The sequence below is a fragment of the Caretta caretta genome, chromosome 2 (assembly GCF_965140235.1).
Source record: "Caretta caretta isolate rCarCar2 chromosome 2, rCarCar1.hap1, whole genome shotgun sequence".
NCBI lineage: Eukaryota > Metazoa > Chordata > Testudines > Cheloniidae > Caretta > Caretta caretta.
Genome location: NC_134207.1, coordinates 270,358,148 through 270,381,865, shown reverse-complemented (window position 1 = coordinate 270,381,865; position 23,718 = coordinate 270,358,148). Strand labels below are relative to the sequence as shown.

Sequence of the window (23,718 nt, the reverse complement as noted above, 5' to 3'; positions counted from 1 at the left end):
GCACTAATAGGGTTTCCATATTTGAACATTTAAAAAAAAAAAGAGGACACACCCGGGGGGCGGGGGATTTGCTTGTGCCCCCCTGCCCCAACTCCGCCCCCGCCCTATTGGACCCCTTCCCCAAATCCCTGCCCCAGCCCCGCCTCCTCCCCTGAGCGTGCCACGTTCCCCCTCCTCCCTCTCCCTCCCAGTCACGCTAAACAGCTGTTTCGTGGCACACGCGCTGGCAGCCGAGGGGAAAAGCGGGCACGGTCTCAAGTGATCACTGTTCACTCTCCTTCTCGAATGATCAACTCTTCTCTGGGGAAAAATAATGGCGGCAAAATCCTGGACGTTTTCAAATATTTAAAAATTCCTCCTGGACGGCGATTTAAGAACCCAAAAGCCGGACGTGTCCGGGAAAATGCGGGCGTATGGTAACCCTAGGCGCTAGGGACACTGTGCGGGGGGCTGTGAGGATGCTGGGCGTGTTGCTGCCCGGGTCAACGGGGCTCCGGCCTGGGGGCAGCCTGGCTCATGCTGCCCATTCCCGTAGCAGATCAGCCTGGAGCTGCTGGGCCGGGCAGGGCAGCTCGGGGGGAGCACAGGGAAGCTGCTTTCCGGGGCGACCCGACCGCACAGGAGGAGTTTCCTGGGTGCTGAGCTCTGCAAGCTGCTCCTTGCCCAGCCCCTGGCACCCTGGCCCTTGGCGGGGCTTGGGCCACTGGGGGGGGCAAGTGCCATCTTCCCACCCCTGCTGAAAGCCTTCCCCTCCCCCACCCAGCCCCCTCCACCCCACAGCCGGCCCCATGGAGCCTCCTGCCCCACCTGTGCAGGCCCGGCCCATGCCATGTCCCGTCCTGGAACATGCAGGCTATGGAGACGGGGTTGCAGGGCTGCAGCTCACAGACATTCAGGCCCGGGGGGGGGCAGGAGGGAGAAAGAGAGAGAGAGAGAGAACACAGCCTGGTCAGAGTCCCGTCCCCCCCCCCCCCCACCAGAGACCTCCTGGCCCCATCACAGCCACCTCTCACCCATGCCCAGCCTGAGACACCCCCCAACCTGGCCTGAGCTCCTCCAGAGACACCCTGCCCAGCTCCGTACCAGCCACCACCACCACCCCGGTCAGAGCCTGCCATAAAGTGGGGAATTTTCTTGATGCTTTGTATGAGAGCTGTGTGCCCCTCAGTTTCCCTGGGTGCTGTGTGGGTAAAGAGGGGGTGGGAGGGGGGTTTGCTGTTGCAGGGGACCAGGTGTGACCTCAAAGAGCAGCCAGGACCCCGGACAATGGCCTGGAGATGGGGGACCCAGCAACTGGTGACAGGGAGCAGCCGGTTCTGGCCAGTGGGAGGACAAAAGGCTGAGGAGAGAGGGGCCGAGTGACCTGATCAGCTGGTTCTGGGGAGGGGGAGGGGGAAGGTGAGACAAAGGACAGAAGAGAGAGGGGGCTCCAGGGCCCCTGGGACTGAAGACAAAGGGGGGAGGGGATACAGGATCGGCTGGATAGAATCATAGAATATCAGGGTTGGAAGGGACCTCAGGAGGTCATCTAGTCCAACCCCCTGCTCGAAGCAGGACCAAGCCCCAACTAAATCATCCCAGCCAGGGCTATGTCAAGCCTGACCTTACAAACTTCTAAGGAAGGAGATTCTACCACCTCCCTAGGTAACGCATTCCAGTGTTTCACCACCCTCCTAGTGAAAAAGATTTTCCTAATATCCAACCTAAACCTCCCCCACTGCAACTTGAGACCATTACTCCTCGTCCTGTCCTCTTCTACCACTGAGAACAGTCTAGAGCCATCCTCTTTGGAACCCCCTTTCAGGTAGTTGAAAGCAGCTATCAAATCCCCCCTCATTCTTCTCTTCCACAAGCTAAACAATCCCAGTTCCCTCAACCTCTCCTCATAAGTCATGTGTTCCAGACCCCTAATCATTTTTGTTGCCCTCCGCTGGACTCTCTCCAATTTTTCCACATCCTTCTTGTGGTGTGGGGCCCAAAACTGGACACAGTACTCCAAATGAGGCCTCACCAATGTCCAATAGAGGGGAACGATCACGTATCTCAATCTGCTGGCAATGCCCCTACTTATACATCCCAAAATGCCATTGGCCTTCTTGGCAACAAGGGCACACTGTTGACTCATATCCAGCTTCTCGTCCACTGTCACCCCTAGGTCCTTCTCTGCACAACTGCTGCCGAGCCATTTGGTCCCTAGTCTGTAGCGGTGCATGGGATTCTTCCGTCCTAAGTGCAGGACTCTGCACTTGTCCTTGTTGAACCTCATCAGATTTCTTTTGGCCCAATCCTCTCATTTGACTAGGGCCCTCTGTATCCTATCCCTACCCTCCACCGTATCTACCTCTCCTCCCAGTTTAGTGTCATCTGCAAACTTGCTGAGGGTGCAATCCACACCATCCTCCAGATCATTTATGAAGATACGGAACAAAACCAGCCCCAGGACCGACCCCTGGGGCACTCCACTTGATACCGGCTGCCAACTAGACATGGAGCCATTGATCACTACCCGTTGAGCCCGACAATCTAGCCAGCTTTCTATCTACCTTCTAGTCCATTCATTCAGCCCATACTTCTTTAACTTGCTGGCAAGAATACTGTGGGAGACCGTGTCAAAAGCTTTGCTAAAGTCAAGGAAAAACACGTCCACTGCTTTCCCCTCATCCACAGAGCCACTTATCTCGTCATAGAAGGCAATTAGGTTAGTCAGGCATGACTTGCCCTTGGTGAATCCATGCTGACTGTTCCTGATCACTTTCCTCTCCTCTAAGTGCTTCAGAATTGATTCCTTGAGGACCCGCTCCATGATGGCACTGAGGTGAGGCTGACTGGCCTGTAGTTCCCAGGATCATCCTCCTTCCCTTTTTTAAAGATGGACACTACATTAGCCTTTTTCCAGTCGTCCGGGACTTTCCCGTATCGCCATGAGTTTTCAAAGATAATGGCCAATGGCTCTGCAATCACAGCCGCCAACTGCTTTAGCACTCTCGGATGCAACTCGTCCGGCCCCATGGACTTGTGCATGTCCAGCTTTTCTAAATAGTCCCGAACCACTTCTTTCTCCACAGAGGGCTGGTCACCTCCTCCTTATGCTGTGCTGCCCAGTGCAGCAGTCTGGGAGCTGACCTTGTTCGTGAAGACAGAGGCAAAAAAAGCATTGAGTACATTAGCTTTTTCCACATCCTCTGTCACTAGGTTGCCTCCCTCATTCAGTAAGGGGCCCACACTTTCCTTGGCTTTCTTCTTGTTGCCAACATACCTGAAGAAACCCTTCTTGTTACTCTTAACATCTCTTGCTAGCTGCAACTCCAGGTGTGATTTGGCCTTTCTGATTTCACTCCTGCATGCCCGAGCAATATTTTTATACTCATCCCTGGTCATTTGTCCAATCTTCCACTTCTTGTAAGCTTCTTTTTTGTATTTAAGAGCTGCAAGGATTTCACTGTTAAGCCAAGCTGGTCGCCTGCCATATTTACTATTCTTTCTACACATCGGGATAGTTTGTCCCTGTAACCTCAATAAGGATTCTTTAAAATACAGCCAGCTCTCCTGGACTCCTTTCCCCCTCATGGATGGAGGGGGCTGGGCTGGGACAGGGAGCAGCCTGGGCCCATGGGGACGGGGACAGACCCAGCTGGATGGGGTGAGACTGGCCAGGCTGAGGGCCCTGAGAACGGCCCAGGCTGGGTCCAGATGCTCCATAAGCTTCCGGTGTGAGGCTGGCCGAGAGTCGCTCCCTCTGGCGTGGGGAGACCGGGCGGGGGGGGCGGGGGCTGCGTGGGGGCACAGCTGGGTCCCTCCTGTCCCAGGCTGCAGGGAGAGGAGGGAGCGGAGCGGGGATTTGGGTCCCTCACTCCCCAGGCACATCTCTTTGGGGGCAGGGATCGGCCCCCCCTTCCTGCCCCGGGCCCCGCCCAGGAGAGCTCCCCCTGCTCACTCTGATAGGAGATGGCATCCTGCAGGAAGCTGCAGGCGGGGTTGCTGGCCTGGCACCGCACCCAGAACCCCACGATGGCCCCGTCCACCTGCCGGGCCAGGACGGACGAGAGCGCCGAGAAGCTGTGCAGGACGGTCACTGCCCGGCTGTGTGGCCTGGGGGGGACCCACGTCTCCGGTCAGTGCCCAGGGCAGGCAGCGCCCCGGGCGAGCAGGACTCCCCGGGCACAACCGCCTGCAAACCCAGCGCCCCGTTCCCACCATCCCCGACAGCCCTTCCCAGCTTACCCGTACCCCGCTCTGGCAAGGTCCAGTCCCCTTCCGACCAGCCCCGGCACTCACTGCAGGTCCAGGATGGACAAGGACAGATAGGCGTCCAGTTGCCCCAGGATAGGCTGGAACTGGGGGCAGACAGAGCGCTGGGTGAGGGGCTGGTGTGAGGAGTCCCCCGGCCCTGCCCGGGCAGCTGAGAAGAGAAACCAGAGCCAGGGGGCTGCACAGAGCACGGCCCCGTAGGGCAGAGAGGGGGCTCCTGGGCCAGGCCTGCCTTGGACCCCCCTCCCTATGCACATGCCTGGGGCCTGGCAGAGGAGCCCAGAGCCAGGGCCCAGGTTGGGGGCAGGGAGCCCTCAGGGTAGGGTTGCCAACTTTCTACTGGCACAAAACCGAACACCCTGCCCCTGCCCCTTCCCCCTCCCTCTGTTGCTCCCTCTCCCCACCAGGCTGGCTGAGGGCTCCGGCTGGGGCTGCAGGCTCTGGGGTGGGGCCAGGGATGAGTTCAGGGTGCAGGAGGGGGCTCCGGGCTGAGGCAGTGCGTTGGGATGCAGATGGGTAGGGCTGAAGGGAGGGGGTGCCAGCTGCTCCCCAAGGAGTTACCCTTCCCACCGCAGCTCATCTACCCAGGGGTGAGCAGGGCCCATCCCCCACCCTCAGGTCATCAGCAGGGCCCCACTCTCAGCACCCACTGCCCACCAGCGGGTGTCAGCCGGGCCCCCCACCCATACCAGGCTCTCCAGCTGGGCAACGATCCTGAGCAGGTCTGCAAGTGGCAGGGGGCCTGGGGGGCCCGCAGGGAGAGGCACCCTGGGAACATCCTGGCTTCAAACATGCAGGAGGCAGGGGAAAGACGGGCCAAGGGGTCTCAGAGCTGGTAGGGCCAGGGGCTGCCCACAGGGGACTCCCAGCCAGACTCCATCCCTGCCCTGAACGGAGCCCAGGTGCAAGGACTCCTCCCTTCCCCCCACATACTATACGCTCCCCCTCTCCTCCAGCCCAGCCACCCCCACCCCAGAGAACCTGCCCCCCCACTGCCCCAGCCCATGCTGCACCCTCAGCACCAGCCCGAGGGGGTGTCACGGAGTCCCCGGGGGATGCTCCGGAACTGCTCCCTACGAAGCCAGGCAGGACTCTGGGTCAGTCTCCTTTCTGTGAGCAGGCTGTCTGCAGGACACACAGCTCACACGGCTTCCACCTTCCTGGGTCTGACCTCAGAGCATTCAGCATCCTCTGCCCCTCCGTGCGCTTCCCACAGCGAGTCCGCCCAGGTGGGGTCCTGGGGAAGCCAGAGGGTCCTGCCCCCCAACTCCGCAGTCAGACGGGACTCTCAGCCAGCCAGTAAAACAGAGGTTTATTAGACAGGAACATGGTCTAAAACAGAGGTTACAGGTGCAGAGAACGGGACCCCTCAGCTGGGTCCATTTTGGGGGGCCATGAGCCAGACAACCCTGTCTGCCCTTCACTCCATGTCCCAGCCAACCCCAAACTGAAACTCCCTCCAGCCCCTCCTGCTCTGGGCTTTGTCCCTTTCCCGGGCAAAGAGGGCACCTGATTCCTTTGTTCTCCAACCCTTTAGCTCTCACCTTGCAGGGGGGAAGGGCCAGGCCATCAGTTGCCAGGAAACAGGGTGTCAGCCATTCTCTGTGTCCAGACCCCTGCACACACCTGCCCTCTAGGGCTCTGCAACGATCATACACCCTTATCCCACCCCCTAGATACTTAAGAACTGCCTAGGGGAAACTGAGGCACCCCCACACTATTCAGAGGAAACATTAAGAACAGTCCCGCTTCGTCACATCTCTCCCCCCTTCGAGATCGAACTGAGTGGGGTCACTTGAGCCGGTGACCTGGGGAAGTTTGAAGCCACCAACGTTCCCATGGATGACCCAGCATCTCTCCCGTTCCTTGGTAGGGGTTACATCAGGCCCTTCCAGTTTCACGCCCTCCCTTAGGTCAGGGGTGGTGGATAGCACTCGCAGGCCGCATGTGGGAAGGTTTATGTGGCCCGTGCCCTTTGGCCACCCCAAAACCCCAGGGGGTCAAACTGGGATTGGGTCTTCTCCACAACAAGCTGGCCAAACACAGCCACTTGTTTATAGGACTGTTTAATGACAGGTTTCAGAGTAACAGCCGTGTTAGTCTGTATTCGCAAAAAGAAAAGGAGTACTTGTGGCACCTTAGAGACTAACCAATTTATTTGAGCATGAGCTTTCGTGAGCTACAGCTCACTGAAACCTGTCATTATGCAAGGCACTGATTTTAGCCGTATGGAGTGGAAATCTATCAACTGCACCCGATGAAGTGAGCTGTAGCTCACGAAAGCTTATGCTCAAATAAATTGGTTAGGACTGTTTAACTTTCTTAACAGCTTTCATTCCATCTGAGACCTTCTCAAAGCTCTCCATACTGGATCTTTCAACAGGAAAGTCAGTGGATCCATTCACAACAGAAAATCTCTGGCTGTTAGGAACTGAAACTTTCTTGATTAAATCACTTTCACACCCTTCAGTTGCAGTAAACTGCTTGCAAAGACTCCATGAGGATTCCTTTCCCTAGGGGCTTTTCTATGGGACAGTTCACCCCTCACAGAAATTCTGCTCTTACCCTCTTTACCTAGGGCTTGCTCCAGAGGAACACTTTTCTGAGCAACAACAGACTCTTTCTGGGTCTCCCTTACATCCAGAATCACCTCTGGCCCATCAGGCAGATTCCTACACAATCCCCTTTCAGGCAAACTCACAGACTACCTAGATAAAAGGTCGGAAGCATTCTCCTTCCCTTTGCCACACACAAGTTCAGGAATCTTTTCCTTCTTGCTACAGGTTTCCACACCCTCAATAGGTAACACAATCACATCACCTTCATGCTCTCCTTGTGCCCTGGCTAGGATCTCACCCTGATTAGACAGAGTTGCGACACCCTTTCCCAGCCACACACTAGCAACAGGCAAAATACAAGCACCAGAATTGTCTGGGCTCTGGGATTTTACATAGACACTAACTGGATGCGACCTAGTTACAGGGCCATTCTCCCGAGCAGACACAAACTTAGGACCCTTCCCTTCCTAGGCTTTAGCTGAATCCAGAACCAACTCTGAGACAACTGCACGACCCTCAACCATCACAGGCTGAAAGGCCCCTTCTGTCTGCTCCACAGACAAAGAAGAGCTGGACACACTTTCTCTTTTCCCAGACACACAGCTTGGGATCTCTTTCCCCTTGTCCCAGCACACAGGGCTGGTCACAGACAACTGCTTGGAGATCAGGGTAGCTCCCTCCATAGGCAAGTCAATGACAGACACAGGCATGTTTCCTTCACTGTCACACTTCTCCACCCAGCTAACAGGTAAGGTCCAGGGACACTCACCTTCCACTCTCCTCGCCTTCCGACACTGCTGACTAGACAAGGCCATCAGATCACAAGGCTGCCTAGGCTCATCCAGACTTTCCTTACCAAGCACCTTGCCGCTCCCAACAGATCCCCTGCCCTGCCTGTGTCTCCCCCCCTCAGCTGGGGTCTCAGCTCCCACTGTGCTCAGCGCTGCCCTTGCTGTCCCAGTGGGGGTAGGCAGCGAGCTCACTGCTTTCCTCACAGCATCAGAGCCAGCCTGAGAGCCCGCTCCGGTGTGCAAGGGGGCAGGGAGCATCTCTCTGTCCCACCCAGCCCCAGGGGGCTGGTTACAGGCAGGCAGGTAGCCTGAGCCTTGCCGCTCCTCCCCCCTGCCAGCCTGGTCATCTGCGTTTTCACTGACCATTTCCCTCTCCACCGATTGGTTCCCTGGATTCAAATTCAAACCCTTGGCAGTTACCGGAGCAGGGCCTGGATCCTGTCTCAAAGAGACACAGTCACCCCACAACAGGGTCTCGCAGCTGGTGTCCTGGAGAACCACAACGACCAGCCAGCCCGACCCCTCCTGGGTCTGCACAGGGATCTGGGCCATAGGCAGGGCGAGGGGCTTCGTCCCTGGGACCCTCACCCAGCTCACACAGCCCCTCAGCGTCTGAGACTGCACCACCCGGGGCCTGACACCAGTTCTCTCTGTCCCAGGATCTCGCCACCCCAGGAATGTCTCCCCATTGACCATCACCTTCTGCTCCCACTGGAGGTCCGAGGGGCCCGACCCCAGGAGACTCCACACAGACATAGGTTGGGGTCAGGAGTGGGAGCCTGTCCACCTCCCCACACATCTGGCTGACAGGAGTATATGGCCTTGGGACCCAGCACTGGGGCTTTTCTGCAGGGTCCCCCTGGTTCAGATCTCCAGCCTGCTCAAAGGCAGTGAAGTGGGCATCCACATCCCCCCCGTCCTTAACCAGGGGCAGCAATTTAGTCTTGAGGTTCCCTGCAGAACTGGCCCCCCGAGGTCTATCCCCACTCACCCTGGGGAGGTCCCCTATGCCTCTCCGCTCCACCATCGCCAGTTCATGCAGCTGCTGCTTCTGCAGCTCTTTCTTGGGCTCTTGCTGTCTCTCACAGTCCTCTTGCTCTCTTGCACTCAGCTCCAATCCCGTCGGTCTCCGACCCCCGGATGGGGAACCCATGTGAAGACCCTCGTCTGGTCGGGGATAGGAGTCTTGGCGATGCCTGGCTACTACTCCAGCTGCTCCCAGATCCTGCTATAGCCCCATTTGGGGTCAGGAATCTGTTCCTTAGAGCGGTCATCCTCCTCCAGCTGAGCGATTAACTCTGCTTTGGTGAACTTTCCAACGCGCAACCCTCTCTTTTTGCACAGGGTTACAATGGCCTGTCACTGTCTCCTTAAGAAGGACATCACTCTGCTCTTCCCAAGCTGTTGTGGACTCACAGGCCTGTGTGCTCTCAGCTCCCCACGGTTTCCAGGGAGAACCCCTAGTGTGCCAGCCCTTCTCGAGGTCACCCCCTCTTTGCCAGGGTCGAGCTGCAGACTCCTCCGCCCCTGGGACCGCTCGCTGCAATCCCCAGGGTAACCCTGTTACTGCAAAAGTCCTTCTTTCTCCCAGGGCCAAGCTGCAGGCTCCTCTGCCCCTGAGACTGCTCACCGCAGTCCCCAGGGGGACCCCATTACTGCACAGTCCTTCTCGCTGGTCACACACTCCCAGGGGTTAACCGCCCCCCAAAACCGCTCCTCGCTGAGCCTTCAGCATGCCTGGTCCTCGTCAATCCCCTTCGTTTTACTGCTCCCCAGTCACTTACTGCAGGAAGCGCCGTCCACGGGGTGCAGTACATCCCACCTCTGCCACCAGTTGTCACGGAGTCCCTGGGCGATGCTCTGGAACTGCTCCCTATGAAGCCAGGCAGGACTCTGGGGCAGTCTCCTTTCTGGGAGCAGCCTGTCTTCAGGACACACAGCTCACACGGCTCCACCTTCCTGGGTCTGACCTCGGAGTATTCAGCATCCTCTGCCCCTCCGTGCGCTTCCCACAGCGAGTCCGCCCAGGCGGGGTCCTGGGAAAGCCAGAGGGTCCTGCCCCCCAACTCCGCAGTCAGACGGGACTCTCAGCCAGCCAGTAAAACAGAAGGTTTATTAGACGACGGAACATGGTCTAAAACAGAGCTTGTAGGTGCAGAAAACAGGACCCCTCAGCCGGGCCCATTCTGGGGGGCAGTGAGCCAGACAACCCCGTCTGTACTTCACTCCGTGTCTCCAGCCAGCCCCAAACTGAAACTCCCTCCAGCCCCTCCTCCTCTGGGCTTTGTCCCTTTCCGGGGCCAGGAGGTCACCTGATTCCTTTGTTCTCCAACCCTTTAGCTCTCACCTTGTAGGGGGGAAGGGCCCAGGCCATCAGTGGCCAGGAAACAGGGTGTCCGCCATTCTCTGTGTCCAGACCCCTGCACACACCTGCCCTCTAGGGCTCTGCAACGATCATACACCCTTATCCCACCCCCTAGATACTTAAGAACTGCCTAGGGGAAACTGAGGCACCCCCACACTATTCAGAGGAAACAAGAACAGTCCCACTCCATCACAGGGGGCTCCAGCCAGGCAGCTGCTCCCTTGTCCCAGAGCCCCCCTCTGCCAGCAGGGGCCCAAATGGGGGTCAGCGTGGGACATGGGGGGGGGGAGTCACAACAGAACGGAAACTGGAGCCCCAGTGCGAGCAGAGGGCTCAGCCCAGCAAGGCAGGGGCCACATGGCAGCGTGTGACACAGGGACCTCCCCTCCCCCCACCAAGCTGTGGGGCCAGCCTCGCCAGCAGCATCCTGGCTATGGGGTGAGAGGGACACAGGCAGCCAGCGCCAGCCCTGGCCCCTCCCCCTCACCAGGCATTGCCAGGGCCCGGTGGGCCTGGGGGCAAAGTAAAGAGAGACAGAGCCCCTAAGGGTGAGGGGGCAGGTACCCCCATGCTGCAATGGCAGGGGACTGGGGCATGGGACCCTCCTTCCCCCAGGCCCAGGGGAGCAGCCCCCTTACCTGGCACACAGCCCATGGTCCAGCTGAGACAGAAGCCCAGGGTGCAGCGGCAGGAGAGGTGCCCAGCCCAGGACATGCAGGTGCTCCAAGGGGGGCAGGGCTGCCCCCTGCCACACTGGGCACATCTGGGGGAACAGCCCCCCCTCCCGAGTGAGAAAACCTGAGCTGAGACTCCGACCCGGGAGGAACCTGGACAGCAGGTACCCAGGGCAGGAGGAGTGACCCAGCACCGGCAGAGCAGGGGCTGCGGGTCGGGAGTGAGGGGCACCGGCACAGCTGGTGGGGGGCAGGGCTGGGCTAGCGGGGGGCTGTGGCTCGGGAGTGAGGGGCACCGGCACAGCTGGTGGGGGGCAGGGCTGGGCTAGCGGGGGGCCGTGGCTCGGGAGTGAGGGGCACCGGCACAGCTGGTGGGGGGCAGGGCTGGGCTAGCGGGGGGCCGTGGCTCGGGAGTGAGGGGCACTGGCAGACCAGGGCAGGGCAGGGGGTTGGAAGAGTGATTGAGGGGCCAGGGCTGAACTGGGCCCTGCAGCTGAGTTGGGCCATACCTGGTGCGGTGGCCCCCTCTGTGGGGGTGCCAGTCCCTGCTGGCATCTCAGCGCTTGTAGCCCAGGTGTGAGGGGTGGGGCCAGATGCTGCCAGCCAGGGGTGTGTGCTGGACCCTAGAATACAAGGGGGTTGGGCAGCCAAAGGGTCACCCCCATTGGAGCAATTGACTGGCGATGCCAGAGGGGCAGTCAGCTCTGCTCTGGCTCAGCTGGCCAGGTGCAAGTCCCTGGGCACGTCCCTGGCAGTGCCGGCCCCTGGGGCCTCATCTTCCCTGCTCGCAGCTTTGACCGCCGTGGCTAACAGAGGAGCCCCCGGCGAACAGCTGCTCTTGAGTTCTGCCACCCGGGGGGCGCCGCACCTCCACATGGGGCCACCCCAGCGTGGTCATCACCCAGCAGACCTGGAGCCAGTCGGGGGGGGCAGCACCCAGAGCCCCCCCTTTGCTACAGACAGCACCTCTGCTGGGGCGTCTCCTAGGCCAGGCCAGGAGGGGAAAGAGGAGGCACCTGCATCTCCCCCTTTGTTTGCTCCTAGCTGGGGCACGGGGGAGCCCGGCACATTGGCTGGGACCATGGGGAGGGGCAGCCGTGAACTCACCTACCCCCCCTAGCCTGCCTGGCACAGGGAGCCTGGAGCTGCAGCAGGAGCCCAAGGAGAAGGAGGCAGCCCCTCCCCATCCTGCCAGGCCTGGGCTGGGCTGGGCCCCAGCTGCTCTCAGCCTCCAAGGGGCAGGGGCTGGGCTCTCCCTGCGCTGGGTTAAGGGCGATCCAGGGGCTTGTTAATGATTCCTGGGTGGGGGCAGCTGTCAAGGGTCCAGGCAGGCACTGAGGAGCCCCTGTGCTGGGGTGGCTCTGACGTGCCCAGCTGCCACTCGTTACCCCAGGCAGGGCTGGTCCGGCCAAGGAGGACAAAGTCCGAAGCGCAGCAGGGAGGTGGGGCTGTTCCCAGGACTCTGGGCAGCTGGACCCACACCAGGGGCTGCTCGGAGCTGAGCAGCAACAGAACAGCCCCGCTCAGGCCAGGCTGTCGACAGAGGCTGCCCCAGGGCTGAGATCTGCCCCGCTGGGCTGGGCTGGATGTGGGAATTCTTTGTAATATTTTCATGAAGCCTGGTGTGCCTCAGTTTCCCCTACATGCTGCCTTGTTACCTGGGGGGTGGGAAAGGTCTGTCTGCTCTCTGGGCAGGCTAAGACACAGGTGCGAACGGCACCTACCTGCCTTGGGCCTTAGGCCCCTCATCGACGGAGCTGTTGAGAAGATCATGGCAAACTCAGTAGCTGGGACTTTCACATCCAGCAACCCTTGACCAGAGAGATCTGGACCCCCCGACCCCCTGCTCTGCATCTCCCCAGCTCGGGAACAAAGGACTGTGGGAGGCAGTCGGGGCTCACCTGGGAGTCTGACAAAAGACAGCAGATGGACGGACAGACAGACCCGTATAGTCTGAGGCCTTTCTCTGCAGCCACATTAGGACAGCAGCACCACGTGCTAAGAATCCTTTACATCCTCACGTGCCACCTAAATTGCATTAAACCCAGGTAATACTGGGCCGTTGAAAGCGATCCTGTCCTAACAGCACCCACCACCATCAGAGAAAGAAACAGCTTCACTGGTTACCGCGGACCTTGGTTGATTGAATCTGTCTGGCAAGAAATCACTTACCAACAGTCGTGGGTGTGAAATCTTGACTTCTATTGTTGTGTCTTTATGGTCCCCACTTCTCCATGGTTTATCTGTCTGGTCTCTGTCGGGTTCTTTGATTGTTTCTGTTACATCACTAATTTTGCTGGGTGTAAATCAATTAAGGTGGTGGGCTCTGATTGGTTAAAGAATTGTTTTACAATACGTTAGGATGGGTTAGAGAATTGTTTAGTAATAATTTAGTAAAATGATAGGTGAAGATACAGCTAAGCAGGACTCAAGTTGCACTATATAAACTGGGGTCCAAAGGGAAGTTCTTTGGGAACCGACTCCAGGACCCAGCCCCAAGATCAGAGCTGCCAGACCTCAACACCCTGCCAACCACACCGTACGGAAGCTGGAGTCCCCCAGATGATCTGATCCCGACTGGCCAGCAGGAAGATTGTCCGTCTTCTTGGGAGTGGGGAGCATTGTAGGCTTAGCATGTGCTTTCTGGTTTTGGTGATTGTTAATAGAGGCTCAAGATATTATTGTGTAAGGCTCTTTCACTGGGGAAAGGCCCTGCAGACCTTGGGAGGGCGTCATGGGGAGGTTGGAGCCTCAGCTGCTGAGGCTGCAGGACATGCAGGTGGGGCTGGGGTGACACCACTTCCTCCGGTGTCAGCCCTTCCCACCCAGCTTTGGCCAGGTCAGTTCCCCACTGGCAGGGCGGGGCCTCGGGGGAAGGGGCAGGGCAGGGCATTCGGAAGTCGGTCGCCCTCGCCAGGCTTCATGGGGACGGGACGGGCCACCAGGCCGATACCAGGACCTGCAGAGGGCAGGCAGGGCAGCTCCTGGCAATACAACAGGCAGGGGAAACCCACACCTGGCCGGGAACAGCGGCCAAGGCAGCACCACGGCCCCGGCTGCCCGGGTTCAGCGTGGGGTGGAACAACTCGTGCCCACCCCTTTGATCCTGGGAGGGCTCTCCCCCGCAGTGGAACCGCTACCGTGCACCCCCTTGCAGGGAGCCCGCCCCGCAGGCCTTTCTCCTCCCCACCCCCAGTATGTTTTGCCTTGGCTCCCACTCATGGGTTTCTTGCTTCTTGATTAACCCCACCTTCTACCGCCCCCTGTGCCAATGAGCTGCTGCCACCTCCCATTGGCACTCGCCCACCCGGGCATTCAGGAAGGGGCAAGCAGAGACCTCCAACCAGGAGGCACTGAGGCTCACCCTGTGTAGGAGGGGATCAGGGGCTGCCCAGCTGCCTTGAGTACTAGGGTTGCCAACTTTCTAATCACACAAAACCTAACACCCTTGCCCCACCCCCTGCCCCATCTCTGAGGCCCTACCCCCACTCACTCCATCCCCCCTCCATTGCTCACTCTCCCCCACCCTCACTCACTTTCACCGGGCTGGGGCAGGGGGTGGGGGTGAGGGCTCTGTGGTGGGGCTGGGGATGAGAGGTTTGGGGTGTAGGAGGGGGCTCCGGGCTGGAGCCAAGGGATTCTGAGTGTGGGAGCAGGCTCAGGGCAGGGGGCTGAGGTGCAGGAAGGGTTGCGGGCTCCAGGAGGGAGTTTGGGTGCAGGAGGGGGCTCAGGGTGGGGTTGGGGTGTGGGAGGATGTGAAGGGTCCAGGAGGGAGTTTGGGTGTGGGAGGGAGCTCAGGCTGGGGCAGCAGCTGTAGATGGGGGTGTGGACTCCAGGATGGGGCTAGGAGTTGGGGTGTGGGCTCTGGGAGGGAGTTAGGGTGCAGGAGGGGGTTCAGAGTGTGGGCTCCAGCTGTGTGGTGCTTACCTCAGGCAGCTCCCAGTCAGCGGTGCAGTGGGGCTAAGGTAGGTTCCCTGCCTGCCCCGGCTCTGTGCAGCTCCTGGAAGCAGCCAACCAATGGGAGCTGCGGAGTTGGCGTTCGCGGTGGGGGCAGCGCGCAGAGCCTCCCTGGCTACCCCTGTGCCTAGGGGCCACAGGAACATGCTGGCCGCTTCTGGGAGCCACGCAGAGCCAGGGAAGGCAGGGAGCCTGCCTTAGCCCCACTTCGCCGCCAGCCGGACGTTTAACAGGCCAGTCAGCGGTGCTGACTGGAGCCGCCAGGGCTCCTTTTTGACCGGGCGTTCCAGTTGAAACCCGGATGCCTGGCAGCCCTACTGAGTACTTATGTAGGGTCAGTTGTCAGCATGAGTTGGCGTGGGGCCGGGTCTGGGCTGGGCCCTGGGCAGCCTCTGGGCTGTGTCACGTCCTCTGGCGGCCAGAGGCTAACACACAATGCCAGTTCGGCTGGGATGTGGGGAATGGTTTATTTCAGAGCACACTGAAGTCAGTGTGGGGCACAATGCCCGAGGCTCAGGGAGGGGCTGGGCCCAGCCACACCAGCCTGCAGTAGAGCACACAGCAGGCATGCCCAGCCCACCCCTGTGGCCTTTCACTTGTGGCTAGCAAGTCCCTTGGCCAGATGCTCCCTCGGTGCCTTGTGCTCCAAGCAACTCCCTGTTGAGAGTGAGGGCTAGGTGTGGAGGGGGGCACGTGGCTTTCCCTGGCCCAGCGGCCTGCTCTGTGCTAGTCCCAGCAGGCGCTGGGCAATGGGTCCGCTGGTGGATGATAAGGAAGCCATGCTTCTTGAATCCTTTGCCGCACTCGGCACACACGAAGGGCTGGTCGGCCGTGTGGGCTCTCTCCCTCTCTCGCCGCCTGGCTGCCGGCGGCTCCCGTGGCCCCTCCTGCTGCCGGGCGCCCTGCCTGTCGTGGGTGATCTGGTGCATGATGAGGTTGGTGCTGCAGGTGAAGCTCTTGCCGCACTGCGGGCAGGGGTAGGGGCGCTCGCCGGTGTGCCTGCGCTGGTGGATCAGCAGGTTGGTCTTGTACTTAAAATGCCGGCCGCACTCGGAGCAGGGGAAGGGGCGCTCGCCGGTGTGCGTGCGCTGATGGACGGCCAGGCTCGACGTGTAGCGGAAGCGCCGGCCGCACTCGGAGCAGGGGAAGGGGCTCTCCTGGCTGTGCACACGCTGGTGGACCGTCAGGTCTTGCTTCTGCAGGAAGCGCTTGCTGCACTGGGCACACGCGTAGGGCCGCACGCGGGCGTGAACGCGCCGGTGCACCGCCAGGTAGGTCTTGCTCTTGAAACTCTTCCTGCAGGAGGGGCACATGAAGGGGCGCTCGCCCGTGTGGGCACGCAGGTGCACCCCCAGGCTGGTCTTGTAGCTGAAGGTGCGGCCACAGTGCGGGCAGGCGTAGGGCTTCTGCAGCGTCTCCCGGCTGTGCAGGCACCGGTGCAGCATGAAGCTGTTGGGGCAGGAGAAGCTCCAGCCGCACTCCGTGCAAATCAGCAGCACTTTCTGCTCGTCGGTCGTCTTGGGGGCCAGCAGCTCGGCCCGCTGGTGGAAGCTCTCCTCACACCTCGTGCACTCACAGCCCTGCTCCACCTTCGCCTCCCTGGGCAGAGGCAGCCAGCACGTGGCGTACGCCTCCTCCAACGGCTCCTCTTTGGCGGGCTGCTCTGCAGCTGCTGTAGGGACAGAGTCAGGAATGAGCTCCTGAGATGCCAGCTCCCCAACTGCTGGGTCTGAGTCACACGAGTCCCACGGATCCTGGCCCCCGTGTGCAGGAATAACTGTAGGTACGTGTGTGCGTGCATGGAGAGACCCCAGGAGAAAAAACTCCTGATCCTACCTAGCTTTTATTTCAGAGGAACAGCCATGTTAGTCTGTATTCGCAAAAAGAAAAGGAGTACTTGTGGCACCTTAGAGACTAACCAATTTATTTGAGCATGAGCTTTCGTGAGCTACATCTGATGAAGTGAGCTGTAGCTCACGAAAGCTCATGCTCAAATAAATTGGTTAGTCTCTAAGGTGCCACAAGTACTCCTTTTCTTCTAGCTTTTATTGACACTTTCCAACCCAGAGCTCAAAGCGCCTTTCCTAGATTGCGGAAACGAAGGCAGAGGGAGATGACTTGCCCAAGGCAGAGCTGGGAACAGATGCTACATCTCCCAAGTCCCAGGCCAGTGCTCTGGCCACGAGGTCTCACCCAGGTCAGTTTCATCTAGTCCAGAGCACAAAGTGGATCATGTTAATCATAGCCCATGATTACTGCATGGCTCCACTCCGGGACAGAGTTAAGGCTCTCTGGGTGTCCCTACATTAGCATGCTTGGATTTCAGGCATGGGTTTGTAGTACCTGGTGTGGGGAAAACGGCATCATGCTGGGGTGGATTTCACCCTGGATTACCGATGCGCGCTCTCAAGCTGAGCTCCAGCTTAACAGCATTTTCCATGCCTGCACTGGGAGCTCTGGGACACACCCTGCACAGCTCCAGTGGCTTCACACCCAGCCCCGGGACACCCTGGTGCTGGAGGAGTGCCTGCACATGCACAAACAGAGGTGGGTCATGGCACGTCATACCCAGCAGAAATCACGCAGAGCATGAGGCTCCCATGTTCTCTGAAGCATTGCCGCTAACTGGGCACAGCCTGCCCAAGCCTGGCCCTCTGAGGTGCCAAGTACCTCAACTCCCAATGAAGCCCACAAGGGACAAGCGTGCCCAGCAGGATGACGCACCACTGATTGCTCTGCACTGGGGGGTGTCACCCTTTCCGAAGCAGCAAGCAAGTGCCTTTCCTGTGTCCCGCCCCGTGCCTGGCTCCGAGCAAGGGACCAGGCCGTACCTGCGATAGCCTTGGCTGCTCTCGCGGTCTCCTTGGGCAGGTCGTAGTAGTGGCGCCGTGCTGCGCGTTTCTTGCGTGCATTGAAGCGGCCCCTCCGTCGCATGGCTGCAGCTGGGCGTTACAGTGCAGCGTGGGAACAGCAGAAAGCAGAGCACCCCAGCTCCCTGAGCAGCAGCTAGGAGACTCCCTGGCACGGCAGGCTGGGGCTGCCTGTGGGTCCAGAGCAGCTTTTGGCCTCGCTGAACATCCTGTAAACGAACCAAACGTTCCCAATGATCCCTTACGCCAGAGACAAACAGCCACGAACTGGCTCCCCTTCAGCACACAACGGGCTCCAAGGATGGGGAGCTAATCACTGCAGTCTGCTCCTGGGGCACAGGGGAGAGTGGCTGGTGTAGCAGGGGAATGGGTTCCTGGGGATCAAGGACTGGGGTTGGGCAGGCTTGCTTTGAGTTGTTCCCTTCGGAAGCTTGGATCCAGCAGACCTGGCTCTCGCCTGCCCCTGAAGGGTCTCAGCTGCCTGCCTCTTCCGCACCCCACAGAGTGTGTGAGCGCTGCAAGGCTGCTGGCTCCCCCGCTCCGAGAATCTCCACAGCCTGTGCCTTCCTGGTACAAACTGCGTGGGAAGGGGGCAGGAGGAGGCCTGGGTTGTGTTGCACACCTACACTCTGCGAGCAGGGCTGGATTAAGGCATAGGCAGTACAGGCCCTTGCCTCAGGGTCTGGTTCCTGGAGTCACACGCTGGCATCAGAATCATGACTAGTTGTTTGTGTGTTTGGCTGGTTTTTTAAATTGTGTTCCTAGCCCTCACTGCTGTGAAGAAAATCTTGAAAACATGAAGAGTGTAACTGGTCCAAATGTCTGCCTGAGCCTGCAGACAGCCTCCAGAAGGGGGAGGAGTCGCTGATGCGTGTTGGGGAGGGAACTGTGGGCCTCACCACCACCTCCAGGGCTGAGCAGGCTCCTGCTGACGGGCTTGGACCAGGCCTTCTTGTATATGAGGGGCTCCCAGGATGAGATGGGCTGAGGGCCCTGGAGTGCCTTAAGCCAGCCCCATTGGTGCGGGAATGTCAATCAGGTGAGAATGGTGGCAAGGACTAAGGGACCTAATTGCATGGTTTCTGCCTTACTGGCTCCAGTGGGTTCTGTGGCACTCGGACAGGGTTTTGAAAGACTCCTGCATTCTCCTAGCACAAACAGCGATGGGTTTTGTGTGAAGGGGATTTTCCATCTTCCTCCAACAAGACACCCTCTACTAGTCCAACAACATTTCCCCCTATGTAAAGATGTTACAAGCTGCTTTGTGTTGCCTCCCACTGGTGGCAAACTCTCCAAAGCAGGCGTGAGGTGCTTGGAATCAGACACCCCATATCCCAGGGAGGCCCTGATCTGTACTGAAGTGTTATAGGGATGCTCACACCCTGCTGCAGAGCACCCTCTTGGCCAGTTACACATACCCACAACAATGCTACTTGAACCAGTAACACAATGGAGTTAAAAGTACAGAATATTTCACCAATGATACAGAAAGACCAGGGAGGAAGAGGAGTTATTTAAGTTAAGCGCCATTGTGGACATAAGAATAAATGGATTCTAACTGGGCATCAGTAAGTTTAGGCTTGAAATCAGGCGAAGGTTTCTGACCATCAGAGGAGTGAAGTTCTGGAGCAGACTCCCAAGGGGAGCAGTGAGAGCAAAAAATGGAACTGCCTTCAAGACTGAACTTGGTCAGTTTATGGAGGGGACAATATGACGAGACTGCCTACAATGGCATGGAGCCGATCTGCAACTGCTAGCAGCAAATATCTCCAACAGCCAGTGACGGGACACTAGCTGGCAAGGGCTGAGTTACTACTGAGAATTCTCTCCCACGTGTCTGGCTGGCGGGTCTTGCCCACATGCTCTGAGTATTTGGTGTCAGGAAGGAATTTTCCCCTAGGTTAGACTGGCAAAGACCCTGGGGGGTTTTCACCTTCCTCTGCAGCATGGGGCCCAGGACACTTGCAGGTATAAACTAGTATAAATGGTGGATTCTCTGTAACTTGAAGTCTTTAAATCATGATGTGAGGACATCAGTAACTCAGCCAGAGGTTAGGGGTCTATTACAAGAGTGGGTGGGCGAGGTTCTGCGGCCTGCAATGTTCAGGTCAGAGCAGATGATCATGATAGTCCCCTCTGGCCTTAAAGTCTATGAGTCTATTGTATAAGTAGGGGCATAGCAAGCAGATCGAGGGACGTGATCGTCCCCCTCTATTCGACATTGGTGAGGCCTCATCTGGAGTACTGTGTCCAGTTTTGGGCCCCACACTACAAGCAGGATGTGGATAAATTGGAAAGAGTCCAGCGAAGAGCAACAAAAATGATTAGGGGTCTGGAACACATGACTTATGAGGAGAGGCTGAGGGAACTGGGATTGTTTAGTCTGCGGAAGAGAAGAATGAGGGGGGATTTGATAGCTGCTTTCAACTACCTGAGAGGTGGTTCCAGAGAGGATGGTTCTAGACTATTCTCAGTGGTAGAAGAGGACAGGACAAGGAGTAATAGTCTCAAGTTGCAGTGGGGGAGGTTTAGGTTGGATATTAGGAAAAACTTTTTCACTAAGGGGGTGGTGAAACACTGGAATGCGTTACCTAGGGAGGTGGTAGAATCTCCTTCCTTAGAAGTTTGTAAGGTCAGGCTTGACAAAGCCCTGGCTGGGATGATTTAGTTGGGGATTGGTCCTGCTTTGAGCAGGGGGTTGGACTAGATGACCTCCTGAGATCCCTTCCAACCCTGATATTCTATGATTCTAAGAAGCGTCAGGTGCATTCCCCGAATTGCTGTTTGCCATCTGCAGTGACCACACTGACTTCACCTGGACATAACACGCTGCATTCCAATTTAATCAGAATTACTCTGAACTTCAGCTCCAAGCAAAATACAGTTCTTTCCTCTGACCTAGTATCTGCTCTGGGCAATCCCCACTTTGCAGGGTATGCACTGGGCCAGGCCTCTGCAGCCACATGGCTGATCAGTGCGGTGACACTTCCGCTGCATGCTGGCTCTACCACCCGCCTCGTTGTGGGGTTTCACCGCACATGTCTAGGGTGCCTGTAGTGGCTAATCTCACGGCACCCCGTGGAGCAGGGCGGGGGCTCAACCCCTGCAGTTGTCGCCCTTGGTGCCCCTGGAGCTGGGCTGGCGTGGGCAGAATCTCCAAGATGACCCCGTGGTGGGGCCCTGGGGGGATACAGAACTGGGCCAGGGAGGCGCTGCACATGGGGTACGGCCGGGATGGCTCCACGACAGCGCCTTGCAAGGAGAGCCAGGGCGACTCCGAGTGATCAGCTGGAGCCCTGTCCCTGCCTGCGCCCCGTCCCCATGGCAACGCCCCCTCACCGGAGCGCGCCTCCCGTCCCCATGGCAACGCCCCGGGCGCCCCCTCACCGGAGCGCGCCTCCGGTCCCCATGGCAACGCCCCAGGCGCCCCCTCACCTGAGCGCGCCTCCCGTCCCCATGGCAACGCCCCCTCACCGGAGCGCGCCTCCCGTCCCCATGGCAACGCCCCCTCACCGGAGCGCGCCTCCGGTCCCCATGGCAACGCCCCGGGCGCCCCCTCACCGGAGCGCGCCTCCCGTCCCCATGGCAACGCCCCCTCACCGGAGCGCCCCCATGGCAACGCCCCGGGGCTCTGCTCGCCCCCGGGTCTCGCGCTGCCGCGGGTCGGACTCGGCCCGCGCTCTCTGCGATGCCCGCGAGACGCAGCGGGGCCCCGACCGCCAACCAACCTCGGATCCCAGGCGGCCAGCGGCGGGCGCGGGCCCCTCAGCCCCCCGGGGCGGCTCAGCTCTGGGGTCCGAGGCGGCCCCTCTAGCCCGCCCAGCGCCGCTCTATGGCTCGGGGCCGCTCTGCTCCCTGGCGGAGCCCGCGCTCTATGGTTAATCCGCAGCCCCTCTAGCCCGCACAGCGCCGCTCCGCTCTATGGCTCGGGGCCGCTCTGCTCCCTGGCGGAGCCCGCGCTCTATGGCCGTTCAGGCAGCTGCCCGGGCTGCTGCGGGCAGAGCCAGCGCCACGTGCCCGGCGCCTCCCGCCCCCAGCTCCCGGGGCCCCCGCATTCCCCCCCCCCCCCGACGGGACGGGCAGCCCGCGGCCGGGCCCAGCTCCCGGGGCCCCCGCATTCCCCCCCCCGACGGGACGGGCAGCCCATGGCCGGGCCCAGCTCCCGGGGCCCCCGCATTCCCCTCCCCCCCCCGACGGGACGGGCAGCCCGTGGCCGGGCCCAGCTCCCGGGGCCCCCGCATTCCCCTCCCCCCCCCGACGGGACGGGCAGCCCGTGGCCGGGCCAGCTCCCGGGGCCCCCGCTTCCCCCCCCCCCCCGACGGGACGGGCAGCCCGGCCGGGCCCAGCTCCCGGGGCCCCCGCTTCCCCCCCCCCCCCCGACGGGACGGGCAGCCCGCGGCCGGGCCCAGCTCCCGGGGCCCCCGCTTCCCCCCCCCCCCCGACGGGACGGGCAGCCCGGCCGGGCCCAGCTCCCGGGGCCCCCGCATTCCCCTCCCCCCCCCGACGGGACGGGCAGCCCGCGGCCGCCCCCAGCTCCCGGGGCCCCCGCGGCCCCCCCCCCCGACGGGACGGGCAGCCCGCGGCCGCCCCCAGCTCCCGGGGCCCCCGCGGCCCCCCCCCGACGGGACGGGCAGCCCGCGGCTGCCCCCAGCTCCCGGGGCCCCCGCGGCCCCCCCCCGACGGGACGGGCAGCCCGCGGCCGGGCCCAGCTCCCGGGGCCCCCGCTTCCCCCCCCCCCCCCGACGGGACGGGCAGCCCGTGGCCGGGCCCAGCTCCCGGGGCCCCCGCATTCCCCTCCCCCCCCCGACGGGACGGGCAGCCCGTGGCCGGGCCCAGCTCCTGGCGCCCCCGCATTCCCCTCCCCCCCCCGACGGGACGGGCAGCCCGCGGCCGGGCCCAGCTCCCGGGGCCCCCACGTCCCCCCCCCCCCGACGGGACGGGCAGCCCGTGGCCGGGCCAGCTCCTGGCGCCCCCGCATTCCCCTCCCCCCCCCGACGGGACGGACAGCCTGTGGCCGGGCCCAGGGCTTGGGCGGTGTCACCACGCCCCTACCCAGCCCTGCTGGGGGGGGCGTTCTCCAGCCCGGACCGGTTTTACGTCGAGACTGGAGGTGTTTCTAACGGCTCTGCTCTCGGAAGCATCGTGGGGCAGGTCTCTGAAGTCAGACGTGAGGATCGCAATGGTGCCGTCCGGCCTTGGGGGCTACCTGATGTTAAAGGCAGCGTATTTTCTGCTACCCCAGCCTTCCCCGTTGTCACTGTCCTGGGGGATTGTGTGCTAACCCCACCGGACGGCGCTGCTGGGCTAGGGTGGAAGTGGGAGCAATGGGAGGTTGGGAAAAGCAGGAGGCAGGTTGGGACTGTAGGAGAAGCACGTTCGATGGATGTTCTTGTTAAAAACGATGAGCCACAAGCAGCTGCCACTGTTGGCATGCAATGGCCCTCCTCAAGTTTCAAAGTCAACTCCCCATTGGGATGAATGCGGCTGGGTGCCCCTCTCAGGGCTACTGTCTCAGGCGACCTGCAGCCTCAGACAGACAGCACTGAGGCAGTTACGCCTGGCTGATGGACTTCTTCACATGATGTCCGCAGCCCTTGGAGCTGTGTTGATTTACCCAAGCTGAGAGCCTGGCCCTGAGCTGCGATACAAGAGCTTAGTCGCCAAGCGCTCTTCTGCAGCAAGGGGTGGAGCCTCACAATTCCTCAGCTGTGACACAGACCCCAGCCTCTACAGCCTCCAGTAGGGGCAGCCAGGAGGCCCCCCAGCCCAGCCTCAGGCTGTGGCTCTCGGGGCTAGGGTCCCACCGGAGAAGGCTCCCAGGGTGTGTTTCCATCTATTTCATCCTCTCCCCCAGTAGTCTCTGCTTTAGGAGGGTTATTGACCCTGAATGGCTCGGGGGGAGTTCAGCGTCAATTGCCCATGCCCGGGGCATCTGGGATTCCTCTCTCTCCCTTGGGATCCCTTCACTCCAGCTTAGACACAGTTCCCAGGTTGGGGCCTGCACAGCCTGCTTTGGGAAGAGAATCACAGTCTGGGGTTAATAGCCAGATCCTCAAAGTTATTTAGTTACCCAAGTCCCATTGGGAATTAGGCACCGAGACATCGTGGACAATCTGGGGCTCAGTGCCTAGCTGTGATGTTGACAAAGTCCCTCTGCCCTGTGCGGGACGGGGCGGGGCAGAGGGCTCCCCAGGGAAGGATTTGGGCTCAGCCTCCACACTTGAATCATTTTTAAAGGTTCATTTCAATCTGTGT

General features: G+C 60.3%; 1 protein-coding gene across 3 annotated transcripts; it reads right to left on the bottom strand.

Moving 5' to 3' along the window:
* Positions 1–15,041: 15,041 nt before the first annotated feature.
* LOC142068401 (uncharacterized) lies at positions 15,042–21,342 on the bottom strand. 3 transcript variants are annotated; one of them, XM_075126098.1, is made up of 3 exons: positions 21,192–21,342; positions 17,425–17,672; positions 15,042–16,265 (listed from the first exon to the last, which is right to left on the bottom strand). In XM_075126098.1, exons 2-3 carry the CDS (start codon positions 17,525–17,527, stop codon positions 15,196–15,198), a joined length of 1,173 nt encoding a protein of 390 aa, XP_074982199.1. In that variant the 5' UTR covers positions 17,528–17,672; positions 21,192–21,342; the 3' UTR covers positions 15,042–15,195. The 3 variants fall into 3 exon arrangements, with proteins under 3 accessions (XP_074982199.1, XP_074982201.1, XP_074982200.1); XM_075126100.1 differs by lacking the exon at positions 21,192–21,342 and adding an exon at positions 21,064–21,158; XM_075126099.1 differs by lacking the exon at positions 21,192–21,342 and adding an exon at positions 20,899–20,946.
* Between the last annotated feature and the right edge of the window lie 2,376 nt (positions 21,343–23,718).

Excerpts from the sequence above, each read along its gene's own strand:
- LOC142068401 (XM_075126098.1), bottom strand. The coding sequence starts at position 17,527 with ATGCGACGGAGGGGCCGCTTCAATGCACGCAAGAAACGCGCAGCACGG. Across the intron at positions 16,266-17,424 it reads AGCAGCCAAGGCTATCGCAG|CAGCTGCAGAGCAGCCCGCC; the intron begins GTACGGCCTGGT and ends CTGTCCCTACAG.